Raw genomic sequence first — 20,709 nt, forward strand, 5'->3', positions numbered from 1 at the left:
ATATATATATATATAAAGGAAGGATTTCGGGAAAAAACGGTGATAAAATCATAAGGAAGTTTGTGAGAAAATTATCCCCTTGATACATCGGGGAAAAGGAAAGAATGCGGGCTTCAAGTTTCGTTGATCTCCGCTCCGAGAGGAGGGAAGCTAAAGGAGCGGTAAGAAATATTGGTGTGAGAGAAAGAGAAAGTGAAAGAGACAGAGAGAGAGAGAGAGAGAGAGAGAGAGAATAAAGAGAGTAAAAAGCGCGGTTGTAATTATTTCTTTTTCTGATCGATGGGGCATGGGGAGGGGCAACGTACCCGGTCGTGCTGCAAGCGCGCTGTGGGCGTCTCTTGTAAAACTCCACTTCGTCCACCGTCCATACGGCCCCTTTCACGTTTTCGACTCGCATGAAACATTTGTGGAGAGACAGGTTGTGTCGCACTGCGTTCTATACAAAATAATACACAGACTAAATAAGCAACGCAAAAAACGAACGAAGCCAACTCAATCACGATCCCGGTAGTCGGCGAAGGGGGAAAGGATCACGGTCGTTCATGGCGATTCGTGGCGCGTGTGTGTACGTATACGTGCGGCTGTATGGTTACGCAGGCGGTAGAGAGTCCTCGACATCGGGTGATGATGACCGATCACGCTGATGAGGCAAGAATGGATGATGATCGTGAGACCGAGGCGCGAGGTTGCTAAGTGAGACGTGTGATATTGTGCGTGTGCCGTATGATTTGTCGAGGTGCCAAGGTGCCAACGAGCAGCGTTGCGAACGATCTCATTGAGTATTACAACGTAGACACTTTGTGCAGAACTTTGATTGAATATATCTCCTGATATGTTTACTGCAATGATGTATCAATATCTTGAGTTAATATTATGCGAATTTATTTTGCATTATATATTTCAAATTTTTTTAGAGCTCTTTCATATAAAGTATTATATTTCCAACGAAGTTCTCAATATATTTTTAACTATCGGCTCTGATAGGATTATAATTTGTCGCGATGATAATAGAGACGTATATGAATAGAATGAAACAAAATTTATCTGCCGCTAAATACTGAAATAACGTATTTATCATGTTTTTACCGAGATACTCAAATTCATTTATTCATTTGTATTGCCAAAAATACGAGCAATAATAATTAAAGAGTTATAATATAACTTCAATAGAAGTTATTAATTCCATAATGCATGTTTGCTCATTCATTTTATATACTTAAATGTTATAGAGAAGGTACACACAATCGAGCTCCCGAATATTTTATGACTTGACGTACTTTTGTACAAAATGATAGTTTCAGTCTTATAGTTATGACCTCGATCTAGTTATAACCTAGATCTTGTATTTCCTCGTTTTATTACGATTCAAGTCTTTATAGATAATAATTTTGACCTAGATAAATTTTAGGATGACTTGTTCGACAACGCTGCTCTTGCGAGCTATGGCAGCCATCTTTGAAGACACGAAAGATACATTTTTATGATCACTTTTTAAAATCAAATATGTCATATAAATAAATTACGAAAATATTTTCTATCCTATATTTATGAAATCTAACATATTAGATAAACAAAAAATATTCCTCAAAAAATATATAATACCCACAGGTTCTATTTTATATTAAAAAAAATTTTTTTCACTAACGTTATATAATGTACAGATTGTTCGAGGATATTTCATTTATGATAGAAAAATTAATTTGATAATTTTATTGTCATTTAAAGATGGATGCAACAGCTAGCATTCTTGAAGAATACAAGCAAAGCTGCCACCTTAAACTTAAATTTGTATCGTAAACTTAAATATTGCTGTATTGTTTCTATTTTTTTTTTATTCGGGATAGCATATTTTTCAACAACTTAAATTACGCAGATTATGCAGATTAACAAATACTTTTTATAGCGTTCTTAAAAAAGCTGCTTTTATGAACATATGTAAAATAGAGTTTCAAAAATGCTAAGCGAACAAATAAAATAATACAAACTGAATAAATATAATAAATATCAAGTAAAAGCAGCGCAAATTACTACGCAAGTGTAATAGTATATGAATTTTAAAAGATACTTATATAAATGCAACTACTCAGTCACAACTGAATTTATTATTTAAAAAAAGAGCCGGGCAAGTCTTCCAGGTGGCAGCCAACAAAGAAAAAACAGAAATCGGCATCGCGTGACATATACAAAACAAATAATAATATAAAGTCTAGCCAACCGATAATCAGCGATAATTAATAACGCGATATCCATCAATAATAATGACGGTGGCGACGATGATCGATGACGATGATCGGTGATGACGATCGCTGTTAGAAGGAAATCGGCAATGAAATCGCGACGTCGAAGGCCGCATGAGGAATAACGAACCAAAATAATGATTAATCGAAAGAGACACGGTTTGTGGCATTCCTTTATCGTTAATGCACAGCTAGTCATCTAAATCTAGGGGCAACGACAACAATTATTCATGCCGCAGGGCCGAATATAAAATTCGACGAGGCCGCGCGACGCGGCCGTACGATGACGTGTTTGTCGCCATCCGCTATCACCGGCGTTGTTGGTTCCTTGGCTCTGCTCCGCTCACGTCTTCTCACTCCCTCCACTCTCTGCTGCAAACCTGTTTGCGTTTTTTCTTTATGTTTTCATATACACATAACCATGCGAGGCGAAGCGTCATGGCAAACGTCAATTACTTCCACGCACACTCGCACACACGCAAAAACGCACGCGCGCAAACACTCTTGCCAACAAGCGGTTTGTCACGTCGGCTTACAAATCGATCATGAACCATCGGCACATTATATTGCGTTGCCTTTGGATACCTGAGTAGAGAGACGCGGAATATATTAATTTATATTACTATATTATAAACGCTTCGCATTTATTCGGTCGATTCGTTCCAGAGTTAAGTAAATAATGATAATCATTCAAATAATCATTCAAACCGTCGTAATTATTTAGAATAAAGTCTATTATGTCAGAATAAAGCGATTCATGAGATCTCTATAAAATATCATCTATAAAATACTTATATATCTCTACTATTATTTAATATAATACGTTTTTGCAGGTAATACATTTCTCATTCAGATACATTGACAACGATCATTTTAAACGATAAAATAATTGACGTATGTAATATGTGTTTATAGGAATGTGTAATGCAATAATCGTCTGTAAGGACGTTCCAATTCTATTTACTATTGGTTTAGTTATTGGACTATTAGTTTATTATTAGTTTAAGAGAATTGCTGTTATTCTGACACGCGATGCTATTGAGTGGTCTGCAAACGAGGGGAAACAAGGAAGAATATAATGACAGATGGCTCATAAATGACTCGTAATATGTCATATTTCACATGTTACCAGTTTTCCCCCCTTATTCGAGAAAGCAATACAACTATCATTACCAGCTGCTCTGCCCGGCACGTCACTTAGCCTGTTAATCCAAATCAATACATATATAATTATCCGAAATTCTCAATAAGCTGTCATCTTTTCTTGTTAAGCGCATTCAGCTTAACACGCTCGTATAAATACAAATTGCGTGATTGTTTTATCCTTGTTTTATCCTTGACTCCCGCTGCACAAACAGATTCGTGCTAACTTCATCCAGTTAAAAGAGAGTCACTTCCCCACTTTACTCGTAACTCTCTCGCTATTTAAAGATTATGTTTGGAAACTTCTTCCGGTTTTCTTATGGAGAAATAAAATTGCTATAATAAGCTTGGAATATTTTATGCCTTGTAAAAATTACTAGCTGCAAGCATGAAAAATTAGAAAAAAATTCTGATAAGAAATCTACATTTTGGAATCTTGAAGTCAAAAGCTTTTATCTGTTTCTTATTTAATTTTCTTGTTTTGAAACAATTGGATAATTATACTATTGGAATTATAAAATATACCTTCCACGTTGCTGCGTTGCGCCGGAAGTAGCAGAATGTGTTTTGGAACCAGTTGTAAATTTCGTTGAGTGTCAGCTGTTTCTCAGGAGATTCGATGATAGACTATGAAAAGAGCAATATTATAATTATATTAACTTGCTCTATTCTGAGAGGCAAAACATCATGGCTAAGGTACTTAAATGTTCACAAACGAAGAGACTTACGTGTAATATCGGTTCGTATATTGTGCAAAATTTGTACTTTTAGATTATAATAAATAATGATTTGAAAATGTTAAAATTCTTTAACAAAATATAATATATAAAATTAATAAGTAAAATAAATTTTATTACACCTAAATAATTATTAAGAAGATATAATGAACAATATAAACATTATTATTAAATCCGAATAATATTTAATAATATTAATAATATTAATTTTAATAAATAAAGTGAAAATTAATTTTCAGTATATTCTCGAAATTATTAAAATAATCACGATAATAGGTATATAAGCATTCAAATTGTTTTATGTTGTTAAAGAAAATCCTCACAATGATTTGTTAAAATAATGCGACGCGATGGGAAAATGCAATATCCGGAGAATCTTTCGCCAATTATATTATCTACTCACCTGCCGAATTAAGGATGCATACGTGAACGGTGGTCTGACGTCTGCATTCTTGTAGAATTCCCTATTTCGCTGAATTTCTGAAACCGGACGCAACAAATTTCATTTATCCTATTACGTTATTAAAAATAATAGCAGGTAACGAAAGCTAATATTTTTATTATAATAATAACAAGTAATACTTGTTTAATTATTTTTTTTACGCAATAAGATCTGAACACAAGGATCACACAAACAAGCAAACATTGTGCTGGTCACATAAAATTATGATAAAATTTTGCTCTTAAATGACGAAGAGTAAATCAAGCTATGCATATTTTTACGATATTTTCAAAAAAATTTAATCGATTTAAATATTTATATTAAATATTAAAGTATTTTTAAATATTTGTATTAAATATTAAATAAGTTTGAAAAGTTATAAATATATTTTGAATTGCATAATAAGATATATATCAATTTTATATTTCACATTTTTTATTAAATTATGTTTTTCTAAATTTTCTTTTTTAGTATTTAAATGGATTTCTAAATTTGAAAATAGCAATTGGTCATCAAATAAATTAAAAACTATATGCAAAATATATATCTAATAATAAGGCTTCATAGAAAGAAATTATATGCAAAATATCAATATTAAGAATAAAAAATGGATTCTTCTAAAATAACGATAATTTTTATATCTGCTGAAATATGTACAGACGCATGCTTTTATAAAAGAAAAATTTCATAAAGATCAGAAGGAGGTAATACAAACATCGAAATTCTTCTTCACATTTAACTTTTTTGGAACTACTCTTTTTAGAGGTGATTGTACATTTACAACATTAAAACTGAAGTTCACATATTTGTTTGCCAAAAATAAAAGTAGTTCAAAGTAAATATATGGATCACTTCTTTCGCGCTTAAAAGAAAAGTAATAAAAAAATAAATTACAGCCAATCGATTTATCCTCAAGTGTTTGCATGGGGATTTTGGAATACTCGCAATTTTAATTATTTCAAGAATTATATTAAAATTAGAAAAATTGTTGCTACATAAAAAGAATAATTTTGCTGAAATATTTAAAAATTTAAGTAAATACAGATTTGAAAATAATTTTCTTACTATCAAAATAATTACATAGGAAACTCAAACATGATGAGCAATGCAAAAAAATTTTTGATATTCTAGCTTGAGTGTCTTACATGATTATTTTGATAATCCAACGAAACTATTTTCAGATCTGTATCTAGCTAAATTTTGTTAGATACTTTAGCAAAGTCATTGTTATATGAACGTGGAGAGGCAGAGGTGAAGATGAAGAAAGGAAGTAAGTGTTCATGCAAGGTGCATATTTTCGCAAGAAAATTTGTAAGCCACAAAAGGGAATGTGTGGAAAATAGGTTGACAGTACCTTGTTGGACGTCAAGGCCAGCACGCTCCAGCATGTAGGGCAGCCCTACACGGTGGGGAGGGCAGGCAGCACAAGAAATAAGGAAACAACAAAAGCATCGATAAGAAAGAGGTTCGAGCTGGCGGATGAAAGAATTTTTTTTTTTCATCTCATATAATTTCTTTTCTCATCGCATAAATTTCCTTGCATCCCCTCTCTACACACCTATGCGTTTTATACCGCCAACAAGGTGTTGAACACTGTCGCTTCACGTGACATAGTCGCTACCATAAGTAATCTGTGCGTGTGGTACAATTTACGACAGGAAAAGGCACGAGACCAATAGAGGACCGTAAAGAGCACTTGCTACAGGATCGGTATTTTTTTTTATTTCGTCGGAGTGAATATATTTTTGTGACGAACCTCGAAATGCCAAAAATAATTTCAAAAGTATAAATATATAATTATCTTATTACGCAGGATTAAAATTGTAAATATGATCTCATAGAACTATACTGTTTACGAAGAAAATTAAGAAATATTATCGACATCATGCAATTTTCATTTATCATATTTCTCTTAAATTAATAATGTTTTATAACTTTCATAGCTATATAATATATTATTTATTTTCTAGACACATATCTATATAATATAATTTGAAAAAGATAGCTTCTCTTATTAATACTTTAATAAGAGTTGCAGTGCAGAAATTCTTCATAATGGTATTTCGAAGCTCGCGCATCACTCCGAATATGATTTTGTGTTATCGTTACCTTCGTTAATATCTATTCCAGATCTATCGACGGCTACTCTGCGCCTTACAGTGCCCTCGTCATACAGTCCTACGAATAGTATTTAATTTCTGAATTGTCATTTCTTTCGTTTCGCCTTTCTTTGAGACGATATTAATCCAGTTCCAAGCTCTCGTATGCGTTTCAATCATAAAAGCTATACGTTCGGAAAATGGTTACATCGAAAATATTTTAATTAAAGACATTAAATTTACAAGTTAATAATTTGCTCCTATAAATATATATATATAAATAAATAAGATATAAAAATTATACAATAGGAATTGAATTAAAAAAAGGGATATATTCAATTAGGAATGAATTAATATCACTAAATTCGATAAATAAATAGTATGTAGGTATATAGTGTATATATATTTCGCAAATCGCAGTTAATACCATTTGGCAAGAAAATTTTAATATATCTATATATTTGTTTCTTTTATCTTTCTTTATGTATATGTATATATACATAATTGAATATATATGTACATAACTGAAATTACGTTTTATTAAAACGAATTGTTAATAATTCAATATCCTTTAATGTATTTTTAATTTCAATTTTTATTATTAATATAAGCGACTAACGAGTTATACTATACATTATACATTGATATTTCAACGTACCAACAATCTATTAAGATCACAGAATCAACCATTTTCCTTGAAACAGGTAAAACGGAAGAACTGTTGCAAAATTGATTTCAAAACAAAATTGACCTTGGTAACGCAAAACGTATGATTCTGGCCCCCATTAGTTCTCGAAGACATTATTTCAAATCTCACCTGTCAGGCAAGATAATTAAAGATTATGAAATAAAGAGATGACCTTACCTCCTGCCAAAGAAAGAGCTGACTTGTCGCTGATGCGCCGTCTGATTGGACCAGCCATACTCGGCATGCTGCCAGGCATGTTGGGCATGGGAGGTAAACTAGACATATTGGGTATGGTCGGAAGTGGTGGCATCGGGGCACTGCCAACCGATGGAGGCAATTGAGCACTCGCAGGCGACCTCACGGCAGATACTAGCGCGGACATGGATACTGGTGACACCTGAGAGACTCCAAAGTTAGGTGGCGGTTGACTCATTAGCGCAGTGGAAAAATTTAGCTTTGGTAAATTCGAGCCCGTCTGAAAAAGAGAGTTCCCAAAATTCAAAAAATTTGGCAGACGAGACAAAAACAGTCATGATAAAGATATAAACGAATTGAATATAAACTGTGATCATTTTAGATTTCTCTTGAACAGAGATCATTTTAGAACGAAAATGAAAGCATTGTAGTTAAAAAGATATTTTTATGTAATTTATGCAGAGCAATTTCCAAAGTTTGATTAACTAATTTTTCATAAACTCAGAAAAATTTAAAACTCTACGGTTGTAACTTTTAAAATCATTGCAAGATTTGTCTTTTAGATCTAATAACAAAGAAATATCTCATTTCTTTTGCTCCAGAAATTTCATGATAAATGTAATGTACATATTTAAAGCACTTGCAATATAAATATGAATATCAATAAATGCAGTTGCCATATGGATATCTTATTACATATCATAGTATACGAGCAATCTGATCTTCGTAGCGAAATTACTCACACAGCTGCGTTAAAATAATTAAGCCGTCGACCGTCGAGCGTTGTCGCCGGCGGAGGGCTAATGCGATATTGGTATTCTCTGACTGCCCAACTTGTTAGGGGTTTTAATTAAGGCGATATAAAATTACCGCAGCTCCGATGAATTATTAATGCAAACTTTATGTATAAATTAGCACTCGACTCGGCGGCGCGTTAAAACTGAAACTCGCGTTGTTGTTAGCGAGCCACGAGAAGCTCGTAAAATCTTCCAACGAGCTGGTCTGTCGTGAAAATCCGGCTTTACGATCTCATAGCAATACCACAGCGAAGAAAGTTTACGCATCGCAGTTGAACCATTTTTCCAGATTCAGTTTTCAGTATTCTTTCTATAGCGGATATTTAAGCGTATTATAATCGCGATTTATGATAAAGATTTTCTTTTGTTTCATGGTGTATTTTTGTTTCATAATGCAATTAATAATTTTAATTTGCAGCAAATTTATAGATAAAGTTACTCTCATAATTCTCTAATGATAATTAATTTTTTTTTTATGAAGCTATAAGAAAAGACGACAGTAGTATGCATAAATTGTTTTTGTTAATATAAATTAATATATTTTTGTTAATACAGTTGGTACAACAAACTCTAATCTAATCTAAATTTTATGTTATAATAATGTTGAAAAAATTCAATACCTTAGGTTGAATCATAAATAATTGCCATTTCGGAGAATAAATTATACGGAGAATAATAATACATTTATAGCCAATCATCACGTTAATAACTCATTATACTTGACAGGTCAAATCATGTTTGAAGTAAATTTCGTAAAAATCTCATAATGATAGTAATAGTGTACACATCGAAATAAAGTAATAATTTCTTAATCCTGAATTGAAGGAAATAAAAATGCATATTCATCGTATAATATTATGGTAGAAAAAAATGCTACGGAGGCCAAAAAAAAGTTTGCAATGTTTATGGTATAACTGACAGGCAAGTACAAAATTGGTTTACAAAATTTCATTCTAAAGATATGTACGTTGTTAAAAAATAAACCCAGACGAGGACGCTCAATAAACTTCCATGCATGGTGCTTTAAAATCATTAGAAATACAATTAGTGGAATGGCAACAAATCATTGCAAATAATTGCGAACAAATCATTGCGAACATATAATTGCTTAAGATATAATTTTTTGTTTTTTATTGAGAAATAAAATTCATATACTAAAACGGAAATTATTTATGACTCAGCTTAATGGAATACAATTTTTATATAAAGAAATTAAATTGTTACGAAAGAAATTATAGACATCATCGTGTTGTTTTCATTATTTTTAATATGGATTAATAATAAATGAATGATTAAATAAAATAATTCAATAAAATAAAAAATCTAACCTAAAGAACAATATTAATTATAAATATAATAAAGGGAATTTACCGATGACTCCGATGACTTTGGTGGTTCCGGGGAAGCCATTTGTTTTGCCATATGCAAATGATGCATCATAGCGCCTAGTCGATCTCGTTCTTTTTGCAACTGAATTTCTAACTGCGACACTACTTGCATCTGGACCCTGGCTTGCGCTGTCGATCGGTCATCCAATGTGTGCTCTGTATTTAAGTGTCTGCAATATTTCAGGATTAATTACGGTTAATTTTAATTCAACATGCTACAGTTTCAATCCCCTCTCTCTCTCTCTCTCTCTCTCTCTCTCTCTCTCTCTCTCTCTCTCTCTCTCTCTATCTATCTATCTATCTCTCTCTCTCTCTCTCTCTCTCTCTCTCTCTCAATGCAAATATTATGATGTTAATATTAAGAAAATGATAAGATTAAACTATTTATAATATTTTAACATAATAATTAATCATTTTTTATCCTTTTGTTAAATTAAATTAAATAATAAAAAAAGAATATAAGTAAAATTATATATAAAATTCAAATAAATTTTCAATTAAATTTATTATCGTTACATTTGTTTCATGTAAACACAAAAATTTCATTTTAAATTATTTAATATTTTAGCATAATGTCGTGGCAGATCTAATAAAGATTTATATCATTAATTTAAAAACTCTGCAATCTTTAACTTAATTTGACTTTAAAATAACTAATTAAAATTTAAGTGATTTGCAGCCTATGTTTATCAACAAAAAACATGGAAAGATGAGAAAAACTGTCAGAATTATCTTGCAAGAGTAGCAAAAAAATCTGCGCGTCAGAAAGCCACGAAAAATCCCGAGCACGTAACGCTTCCATTCTCCGAGCTACAAGAGCTCAAACCCCCAGGAGACGGCAGGACAGAAAATTAAGCTTCGCCGCGTCGTAGGTAGAGGATGGGGGTGCCAACAACGCCAACAAGATTCCGTATTTAAGAATTTCCGTAATCCTTCTTCGTCGACAGAACGGAAGGCTGTATCGACGGGAGTGGAAAAGGGTGGCGAGAGGAGCGGATCGGTCGGTTGAAAGAACGAAGATGCGGGAAGGTCGAGGGAGTTTGAACGAACGAACTGACGGGGGAAAGGGACAGAAAGGGATTAGACTGAGGGGCATAACGATGCGGTCGAATGTCGTGAATATTAATGAGACAAAGGTAATTAGCGTTTTTCTTTTTTTTTAAGTAACGGCTTGTTTGAGGGAGAGTTTGCAGTGAGACGAGCTACGTGATTACGAAGGATCTTTCGGATAGGATGGAGCTACGACGAGCTTGCGGTTGCGGCTCGAAACCGATGAGCGAAAACGCCTGATGTCAATGAGATATGCTGACACGAGCGATTTTTCTACACTTTCTTTGCCTCATTCCCCCCAATTTAATTACCGACTTTATTCCTTCTATTTCTTCAGTTTCCCATACATATTCGCAGTTTTCTTTTTTACGTTCACTTATCTGTTTGAAAATAGTTTATCTCTCTAAAATATATCGCGTTTTTATTTCGATTCGTTATTAATCTGAATCTTTATATTATTAGTAAAAAGTACTAAAGTAAATATTAAAAATACTTGCACTCACAAAAATTTGTTATTTGATAGCTGGAAGGAAATTTTACTGAATTTATGGAAGTTGAATAACGGTTGACCCTTAGATGTCGAAAATTAAAAAAATATATTTAAAAAAAATAAATCGAAAAACTCACTTAAGGAATGCTTGATAGTCTTCACAAATTACTTCACAGCCTGGCCACTTGCACACCCCATGGCCATAGAGGGGATGAACCTTGTCGTTGCAGGAGGCATCCAGCGGCTTCTCGTCCATCGGTGTTGTACCATTCACCTCGGATCGTCGGCTCGAAGCTATCGAATTCAGAATGCCTGCGATAGTTCGGTAAACGAACGTCGCATTCGCAAAAAAATAAAACATAAGCATGGAGAAATTAGAATACAAAAACGAACGAGCTTGAGATCAACAGAGAAGCGTGAAACTGTTTTTTTACCGTTCAATCCAGAATTCGATTTCGCCACGTTGGAATTCTGGTGGGATTCCGGTGTATCCGAGGGCTCTGACTTCCATGATGGTAGATTATCACTTGGTGGCAAACCTGCTTAATTTAGAAAAAAGTATCCATTTGAAAATGATTAAGCGAAAAGATAATAATCGCCATCGCCATAATTTCCATAAAAAAAAATATATTTATATTGTTGAATTTTCGTAATTAAGATAGGAAATCAAAAGAAAATGTAATTGCTTAGAAATATATATATTGCATCACATGATCATATCACATGATCAGTAAAAATCTTAATTTAAAAAAAAGTTTGTTATCATAAATATTTAAACAGAGTAGCTTATCAAACAATTTGTCATTATTAGTATTCATTTTAACGTCAAAATGACGATAAATAATATCAGCTTGTTAACTGAGAGATAAACAATATCCGCAATTAATATTCAGTGCAATCTTGATACAATCGTGAAGCAAATGTTCATGTGGATGAAAGACGAAGCAACGCGTCGACAAGAAGAAATTGAAAATAGGAGGAATTGAAAATGCTAAGAACGATAAAATTAAAAGATAAGATAGTTAAATTTTTGAGAAATGAAGAAAATAAAAAGAACGTAGCAAACAGTGGGAATAAGGGCCAGATGCATTGTTGAAAATAATGACTAGATTCATGTATGAACTCTTGAATTTGAAACGTCTGACGATGAATCACGGTTGCTATTTCGAATGATTTCGATTCTTTCGAACATATGTATCATGTACCTATACGTACAAGTATCAGAAAAGAGAACATCGTTGGAGCGAGCATCGGTTTGTAATCGAAACGCTTTTGTATAAAAGTTTTGTTCAGGGTAAAAAACAAGAAAGGGAGACGCAAGGGAGAATGGAAGAAGAGAAGAAGTAAATGAAATTAAAGTGAAGAAAAAAATAAAGAAATAAAGAGACATAGTGCACAGAAATTCGAAAGGATTATATAGGAGATACTGAATCGTTTTAGTTTAAAACTAAAGGGATGCTTCCAATATCAAAGCTTATCTTTGTCTTTGCGTACGTGCTACTGATGACATGTGATTCCTATGACACGAGTATGTCACGCGTCGCAGCAAATACACTCATGTGTTCAGTTGCAGCATGTGATTGTCTTGATAACGAATTCCTATGTTTATGCAATGTAATCGTGTTAGAATGTGACAATAACACGCGAGTTAAAAATATACGTTTGCATAATCCTTTTATCACGAACGTGAACATGCGTTGATAAAAACGTTGACTTCTTGATGATAGAGATATATACGTACTGATGCAGAACACGTGCAAGATATTAAAACAACGACTAACAATCTTTGAAAAAACTTCACGCATTCATAAGATACAAATATCATTTTTAAGAATTAAAAAAAAATCCTGATCACCTTTTTGAATAATTCTTCGTTTTATATATAAAGAACAGACTTAATCAAATCTAAGATTTTATCTAGATGAGATTTCGTATTTAAAATGTAGTTTAATTATACACTTGACCTGTTCTAAGTCTAAACACTTCAAATCTTTTTACTGAAGTAATATTTAATATATCATAACTATTGATTGATACAATGTAAAAGATTAATAATCACTATTATAAAACTTATAGTTTATTTTAATTTCGTTGAATTTCGTATTATATTTCGTTGAAAATATATTGGTAATACACTCTATTGGAATCATAAATATATCTTATGTTCGCACTTTATCTAATCGTATTTAAAAATTATTAACGCATATCGAAATATCTTTCAATCAAGCACATTAATTTTATTTAAATAAATACCTGAAGAAGGATTATGGCCTTGAAGACTCAGTCCTTGCTGTAACAGATATTGCCTCTGTGTAATCTGTAATTGCTGTATCAGTTGCTGTTGTTGAATCGCTAGTTGCTGAAGAGGCGCCGATGCTTTCTTTTTGTCCGCTGTTTGCAATAAATGTGTCTGCTGAAATAAGTTCAGCTGTAATTGTTCCTGCAGTTGTTGCATTGCCTGTTCCAATTGTTTCTTGTTGAGTTCCGCAAGTTGATGCTGATGCTAAAACAAATCAGAAGCGATATGCAAATGTATAAAGTATTTTATATCACTTTACTAGTTTAATGTTGTATATTAATGTTGTATATTACATTGTATTACATAATTGATTACATTAAGCGAATAATTTAATATACATAAACAATGAACAATGCGATCCTCGACGTGATTATACTGGAAGAATATAATCGCGAAGTTAAAGATTCATTAAGGTAAGGCATTAGATTTATATATATCTATATATATAAAATTTATAATCGCTGATAACGGCTCAAAAGCCGAAACGTTTGAAGCTTTGCAATTGAATACAATTGATAATAGATTTAAATTGCGTCCTACTAACCGCACTTAACTTTTATTTGTCCAATATATCCCTTTATTTAATTTTTGATATGTATAATTTATAAAAAAAGAAAGGGAAAAAAGGAGGAAGAAAATTCCACACATTATCATTTTCATTTTATAAATATTATATTAATTATAGCTTTTCTGCAGAGAATGTCTCTTAATTAAAAAAAAGATATAGGAATAATTAATTACAAATCAAATGATATTGTCGACAGTTTATTATTAAACGTCAGGCACAAAAGTGAACATTTCGCTCTCTTGCCAAATTAGTTGGCCTGAATAAAAAGGAGAGGAAAAAAGGGCGGCACTTACGTCTTGGAATGATGAATAAATCACGGGCGCAGATAATTCGCGGCACCAAGGAGGCAAGAAGATAGAGGGCAGTTGATGGGTAGCTCGAAGACAAACAACGAGACACAACGGCTGATGGCAATGCTTAATTGCTTACCTCACCCTCCAGACTAACTCCCTCCGCCTATTTCATTTCTCGGTCTCTCTCGTGCGCCTCGAGGATATTTTAAAACAAACTTCGAGGTACCCTTTATCATATTACTATAAACGAACACTCTGCACGATTAATGGGTGCAAACACGGTCTCGCTAATAAGCATTTTCCATGTTCATGTTAAGCATACGATTTCTTTATATTTTGTATCTATTGTATCTATTGTATATTTCATACATTTTTGCCCACAATAAATCTTGACACGTTCAAGAAATTTTCAAGTATTAAGTGTACAACTTTGCTTCCGCCATTTTTTTCTGAAATTCGAGGCTTTATTGTAAAAAACTGGTTATACATTTATGATTCAAAATATTGTCCATCGCTGGCCACTACTTTTTCCCATCTTTCGGGTAGCGTACGAATCCCGCGTCGAAAAAACTGGTCATCTTTTGAGGCTATCCACGAATCGATCCAATTTTTTACTTCTTCATAAGACCGAAAGTGCTGGTCAGCCAGACCGTGTGCCATTGATCGAAACAAGTGATAGTCAGAGGGAGCAACGTCTGGAGAATACGGCGGGTGGGGTAGGACTTCCCATTTCAACATTTCCAAGTATGTCTTGACCACTTTCGCAACATGGGGTCGAGCATTGTCATGCTGCAAAATCACTTTATCGTGTCTCTCGTTGCGGCCGTTTGTCTTTCAATGCTCGGCTCAAACGCATCAATTGCGTTCGATACCGATCGTCTGTGATTGTTTCAGTCGGTTTTAACAGTTCATAATACACTACGCCGAGCTGGTCCCACCAAATACAGAGCATGACCTTGGAGCCGTGAATATTCGGTTTAGCCGTCGTGGAAGCATGGCCGGGAACTCCCCATGATTTTCTGCGCTTGGGATTATCGAAATGAATCCATTTTTCGTCCCCAGTCACAATGTGATGCAGAAATCCCTTCCGTCTTTGCCTTTCAAGCAGCTGTTCACAAGCAAACAAACGCCGTTCAACATCTCTCGGCTTCAATTCGTACGGCACCCAATTTCCTTGCTTCTGAATCATTCCCATGGTTTTGAGGCGTTTTGAAATGGCTTGTTGAGGCATTCCCAATGATCGTGCCAATTCTTCTTGATTTTGACACGAGTCTTGCTCAAGTAATGTCTCCAATTCTGCATCTTCGAAAACTTTCTCTCTTCCACCGCTATGCCGGTCTTCGGTCAAAATCACCGTTCTTGAAGCGTTGAAACCATTCACGACATGTTCTTTCTCTAATAGTGGCCTCACCATAAGTATTTGAGAGCATTCGATGAGCCTCAGCCGCAGATTTTCTTCATATTGAAGCAAAAAATTAAAACCTCCCGCAAATGACGAGAATTTGGCTCGTAAACTGATATTTTCAATCGAGAATAACTTTATGATGCAGACAAATCGACTAATGTTTCTATGGGGTTATGTTGACAGAAGTTTATTGTATAACGTCTATGATCTATTTATTTCGACCACCACTTACCGCTAAAACCATCAGGAAAACGGCGGAAGCAAAGTTGTATACCTAATAACATATACTTATAATAGGGCTGGCCTTTAATTTGATCTGCAATTAAACTTCGTACACGTGGAAAGAACGATTTTGCATATCTAAAAATTTAGCTAGATACAGATCTGAAAATAATTTTATCGGATCTTCAGAACAATTATATAGAACATTTAAAGATTGATAATAATACTGCAAAAATTAAGTTAACATTCTAGTAACCAATTTAAGCGTCCTACATAATCATTTTGATGATTCAAAAATTATTTTCATATCTGTATCTAAATTTTTAGATATGCAAAACCGTTCTTTCCACGTGTACGAATACTTCAGCAAAACCGTGTTCTTTCCCTATACCTAATATTTATTCGTCTTTACTAATCCAATTTTATGTGAGCATTAAAAGTTATTGTTACGTGACCAATAATTTCTGAGAAAATGATTGAACAAAAAAAAACGTTCTCTAATTTGAGATTCGGCGCATTTCTTTCTCTTCAAAGAATAATTTCTGCTACAATAAATGACACGGTGCTATGAAAAATATTTGTTGTCGCTTACGTTGGTATTTTTGAAAAGGAATATCAGAGTGCTTATTGGATCGTAGGCGCCAGGATAACACTGTGGCTGGATAGCAAAAGTGGTTCGCGCGACGTGTATTGTTATCGTAACGATATAGAAGGGACTACCTGTTTACACAGACCGAGTATCAACCCTCTCGCTATAGCATCGAACTTCCCGTCCGCCGAATTGCGCGTATACCGAAATTCAAAACCTCTTTTAAGATTAGCTTCCTCACGAAAGTGTCTTGCGTTTCCGTTTCGTTTGTTCAATTAAGAGTTAAATTTAAGATACTATGTCATTAAATTACAATGTTATATTTGCATCACAGAGCGTATTTTGATCGAGTTTTACACGAAATGAAAATATACTATTCGTATAAAAGTTATGAAAGATTTCAGCCGACAAATTTATAGCCATCAAATAAATAACTGTGAAATAGTTATTTTCGTTGAAAATAGAATCATTTTTTTGCACAAGAATCTTTAATTCGTGACTACTACCTTAGTCAATTTTTTAATTGATTAACGTTGTTATTAGACGTTATTAGCGAAATTGTACATTAGTGACACCATACATAATGAATAAATCGATGGAAGGGGTAAAATTGGAAAAACATTTTAGCTATATCTAATTTATATCGCATTACTGATTGCTTTTACTATTAAATTGTTTCTCTTAATGTAATATGAATGCCTTTTTCCTTTTTACTCAATATTTTTATATAATGTAAAATAAAACAATTAGGAATATCTCAGGAATATTTGTCGCAATAAGTTAAGGTATTAAGTTGCTATTAAAGTTATGATAAAAACTGACGATTAATTTAATTTGAAATTATTAATTTAATTATTATTTCAATGTGATTGCGATGTAAATTCAACAGACAGTTGGGCGCGCAATTTAAAGAATTAAAAGAATGTACATAAAATGCATAGAAATGTTATTAAAGAAACTAAAATCTAAGATCGCGATCGCGTTTGTGGGCTTCTTCCTTAATTATTTAAATTATTCGTATAATAATCTAGATAAACTTATTATTGTTAAGGAATATTTCACTTACGTTCTTTAAAGAAGAGAAATAACCAAACCGCTCCTGATTAGATGTATGATCGGAAGATGAATCCTGAAATTTAATACAATGTTGTGACTAAAGCAATTAAAAAAATAAACAATGCAAAAGATGAAAATCAAGGTAAAAATTTTATATTGCAAAATAATATACATAAAAACAAAAATGGATATAATATTAAAATTTGATTCAAAATTAATTAATCATCGATTGATTAATCATGTCTTAAAATTTGAAGTATATTGATTAAATATCTACATTGAAGAATGGCATTTACCTGATGATGTTGCTGTTGCTGTTGCTGCATGTACAACGTGTGCTGCTGCATAAAGGATTGCAGTTGCGTGGGGCTGAGTATGTGTTGCTGCAGCAATTGTTGCATCTGATGAAGGCCGCTCGCCGAGCTGAGCATCATCTGCGAGGGGGTCTGCGACGGCGGAGCCCCTGGCGGGCCACCGGGTGGCGGACCCTGGGAAGGATTCGGTGGTGAACCCCTCTGTGGGGCTTGTGGGCTTTGATGCGGGCTAGGTTGGGGCCCTGGTGCCCCTGAGCTGGGCTGTTGCGACTGCTGCGTGATGATTGGCTGCTTTTGCTGGGTCATGGGTGCTGGTGTCACTACGTGTCCGGCGGGACTGAGCTTCCCATTGCTTTGGTACTCGATAGTGAGATCTTGCTGCTGCTGTTGCTGCTGTTGATCAGCAACACCGCTGCCGCCACCGGTCTCCGCTATATTACTTCTGCCGGAGTCGCGATTGCGGACCGTAGATAGGCGATCCCTGTCGCGGCACTCACGGTCCCGCGACGAGAAGACGCTGTCGCGCGATTGCTGTTGCTGCTGCTTCAGGGCTGCAAACAGCGAAGTAGCCTGCAATATGAAAATGGAGATCGAGAGCTCGATCAAAGGCTGTTGCGAGCTGCCTTGTAGAGAAATCATAGTAACTCCGTGTCGTGAAAAACCAAAAATCTTAACTACATACTATATATTATAAATATTTTAATCAAAATCGGCTGATATTTATGCAAATTTCGAGATAAGAGACGAGAGTTAAATGAAAAAGATAGCGTGAGAGACGCGGGACATGAGGGAGCAAAAGAACAGCTCCGAGCGGAATATTCATGATATAAATGCCACGTAATGTACATGCGTTAAACTTCTACCGTATTTTGAACAATATTGATCTTATCTAATAGTATTCGAGCGTGCGGACCAGCCTCGACTGCTCCGTCATCATTGGCTGGCTCGAAGGAAAACTCGCTGTTGTCTGAATGACGTCAGTTAGAGTCTCCTCGGCTGTTTACACAGCGGGATTTGTTTTATTAAGTTCCATCATCAAGCAGATTGTCGAGTGTAAAGGCGGAATCGAGCTTCTCTTCTGCTCGTTTCTCGCGAGGGTCGAAACTTTTGAGCGCGTTCCAGATGTCTCGATAAGTTCATTATTATTATTGTGTTATTGTATAATATAATGGGGCACTTTTAGACAATGTTATCTGAGAAATTTATTACCCTTTATTACCTTAAGATATATTTCGTCGTAGAAATAATAACTAGCTTTTGCGCTTCTAGAAATTTAGCGATAATAATCAATAAATTTTCTAATATAAAGATAACAGTTTTTAAAAAACGTCGTTTTTTTATTTTAATATTTTTCATAAACGTATAAAATATAATTTAAACTTACAATAACTTTTAAATAATTTGGTGTATGTTTAAATTATTAAATAATTTAAACATACACCAGACACAAAATGTCATCAAAATAATATAAGAATTTAATATACTTTGGCGACGAATCGTATTATTTTCTAATGAAACTTTAAATAATTTAAATTTTATTGCACAATAAAAATATTTGTTGTAAAATATTATATAAAAAAATATATATCACAAAGTAAATTTCCAAGATTAGATTTCATTTGCTGTTATACATATGCACGTAATTTATATTATTGCATAATTTAAATTATTTTTCACGTTATATTATATCATTTTGACGGTATGTTAAATAAGATGCTATGTATCAATAACGTTAATTAATATAAATATTTTATTGCAGTATATGTGAAATGTATAATAGTATCAGCAATCGTGAATGAAACGAATGAGTAAGCTACTTGTCTTATATAGAATATTTCATAAAAACTGTAACTGCTGAAGAAGAGATACTTAATAGCATTTTGAGAAAAAAAAATCCTAATATTGAAATATTGAGGTAATTATAATTTTTCAATATATATTAATAATTATATAAAAATAATAATCTTCGCACGCAAATCATTATATTGTTATTAACAAGAAGTGACATAATTAGCTTCCGCGTTTAGCACTTTATGTTGTATCACACCTGAACGCGCAAAGCGGTACGACTAATTCACTAACTTTTAATTGCTTATAATTTAAAAATTATTATAGTCTCACGGAAAAAAGCAAGTATATAACTGTCATAACTAAAAACTGTGTGTGGTAACTAAATGGTAGGTGTCAAATATGGACAGTTAAGATATACAAAATCGTAGTTAGTCTTAGCTATGATACTTATATTATAGCAGAAACAGCAAACCATTTCCGTAGTTCATAAAATAGTACGGCAGTAAATCTATTTTAACAAACTAAAATTAGCTATGGTAGGGCAAATTTTTTTTCCATGCCCGACATTTTAGTATTAGATTTTTATCTTAAATGACTTCTACTAGGAATCTACTTTTAAACGTTGTTATGATCTTTATAGAATAACATCCTATATATCGCTCTATTTATTCTTGTAAACAACTATCTTAAATATATATATATATATATTATATTATCACGTACAACAAGCATGATATGAAATGATATACAAGACACGTTCAGTTGAAAATATTTCCAATTCGAGTGTTCGATGGCCTTGCACTTCGTGCCTTCGTCGGGACCGAATTGCATAACAAACAATCATCACGCAACAAAATAATTACTACAAACACACGTGTCTCGGAGACGCATCGTTTGTGCAAATAT

General features: G+C 33.4%; 1 protein-coding gene across 16 annotated transcripts in view; it reads right to left on the reverse strand.

The window, feature by feature from the left end:
• Positions 1 to 20,709, reverse strand: part of LOC108688864 (forkhead box protein P1) — a 304,708-nt gene that overhangs the window by 7,541 nt on the left and 276,458 nt on the right. For 5 of the 16 annotated variants that reach the window (XM_018195374.1, XM_018195372.1, XM_018195385.1 and 2 more), the window contains 10 exons: positions 17,995 to 18,582; positions 17,709 to 17,771; positions 13,520 to 13,769; positions 11,701 to 11,808; positions 11,404 to 11,578; positions 9,710 to 9,896; positions 7,524 to 7,821; positions 6,669 to 6,737; positions 4,521 to 4,597; positions 3,906 to 4,007 (listed from right to left, as the gene is read on the reverse strand). In XM_018195374.1, the coding sequence (XP_018050863.1) occupies positions 3,906 to 4,007; positions 4,521 to 4,597; positions 6,669 to 6,737; positions 7,524 to 7,821; positions 9,710 to 9,896; positions 11,404 to 11,578; positions 11,701 to 11,808; positions 13,520 to 13,769; positions 17,709 to 17,771; positions 17,995 to 18,582 (1,917 nt within the window). Of the gene's footprint in view, positions 1 to 305; positions 437 to 3,905; positions 4,008 to 4,520; positions 4,598 to 5,913; positions 5,959 to 6,668; positions 6,738 to 7,523; positions 7,822 to 9,709; positions 9,897 to 11,403; positions 11,579 to 11,700; positions 11,809 to 13,519; positions 13,770 to 17,708; positions 17,772 to 17,994; positions 18,583 to 20,709 lie in introns of all 16 variants that reach the window. The other 11 variants (XM_018195382.1, XM_018195381.1, XM_018195388.1 and 8 more) reach the window with 8 other exon arrangements.

This window comes from Atta colombica, unplaced genomic scaffold (genome assembly GCF_001594045.1).
Source record: "Atta colombica isolate Treedump-2 unplaced genomic scaffold, Acol1.0 scaffold243, whole genome shotgun sequence".
Taxonomy (NCBI): domain Eukaryota; kingdom Metazoa; phylum Arthropoda; class Insecta; order Hymenoptera; family Formicidae; genus Atta; species Atta colombica.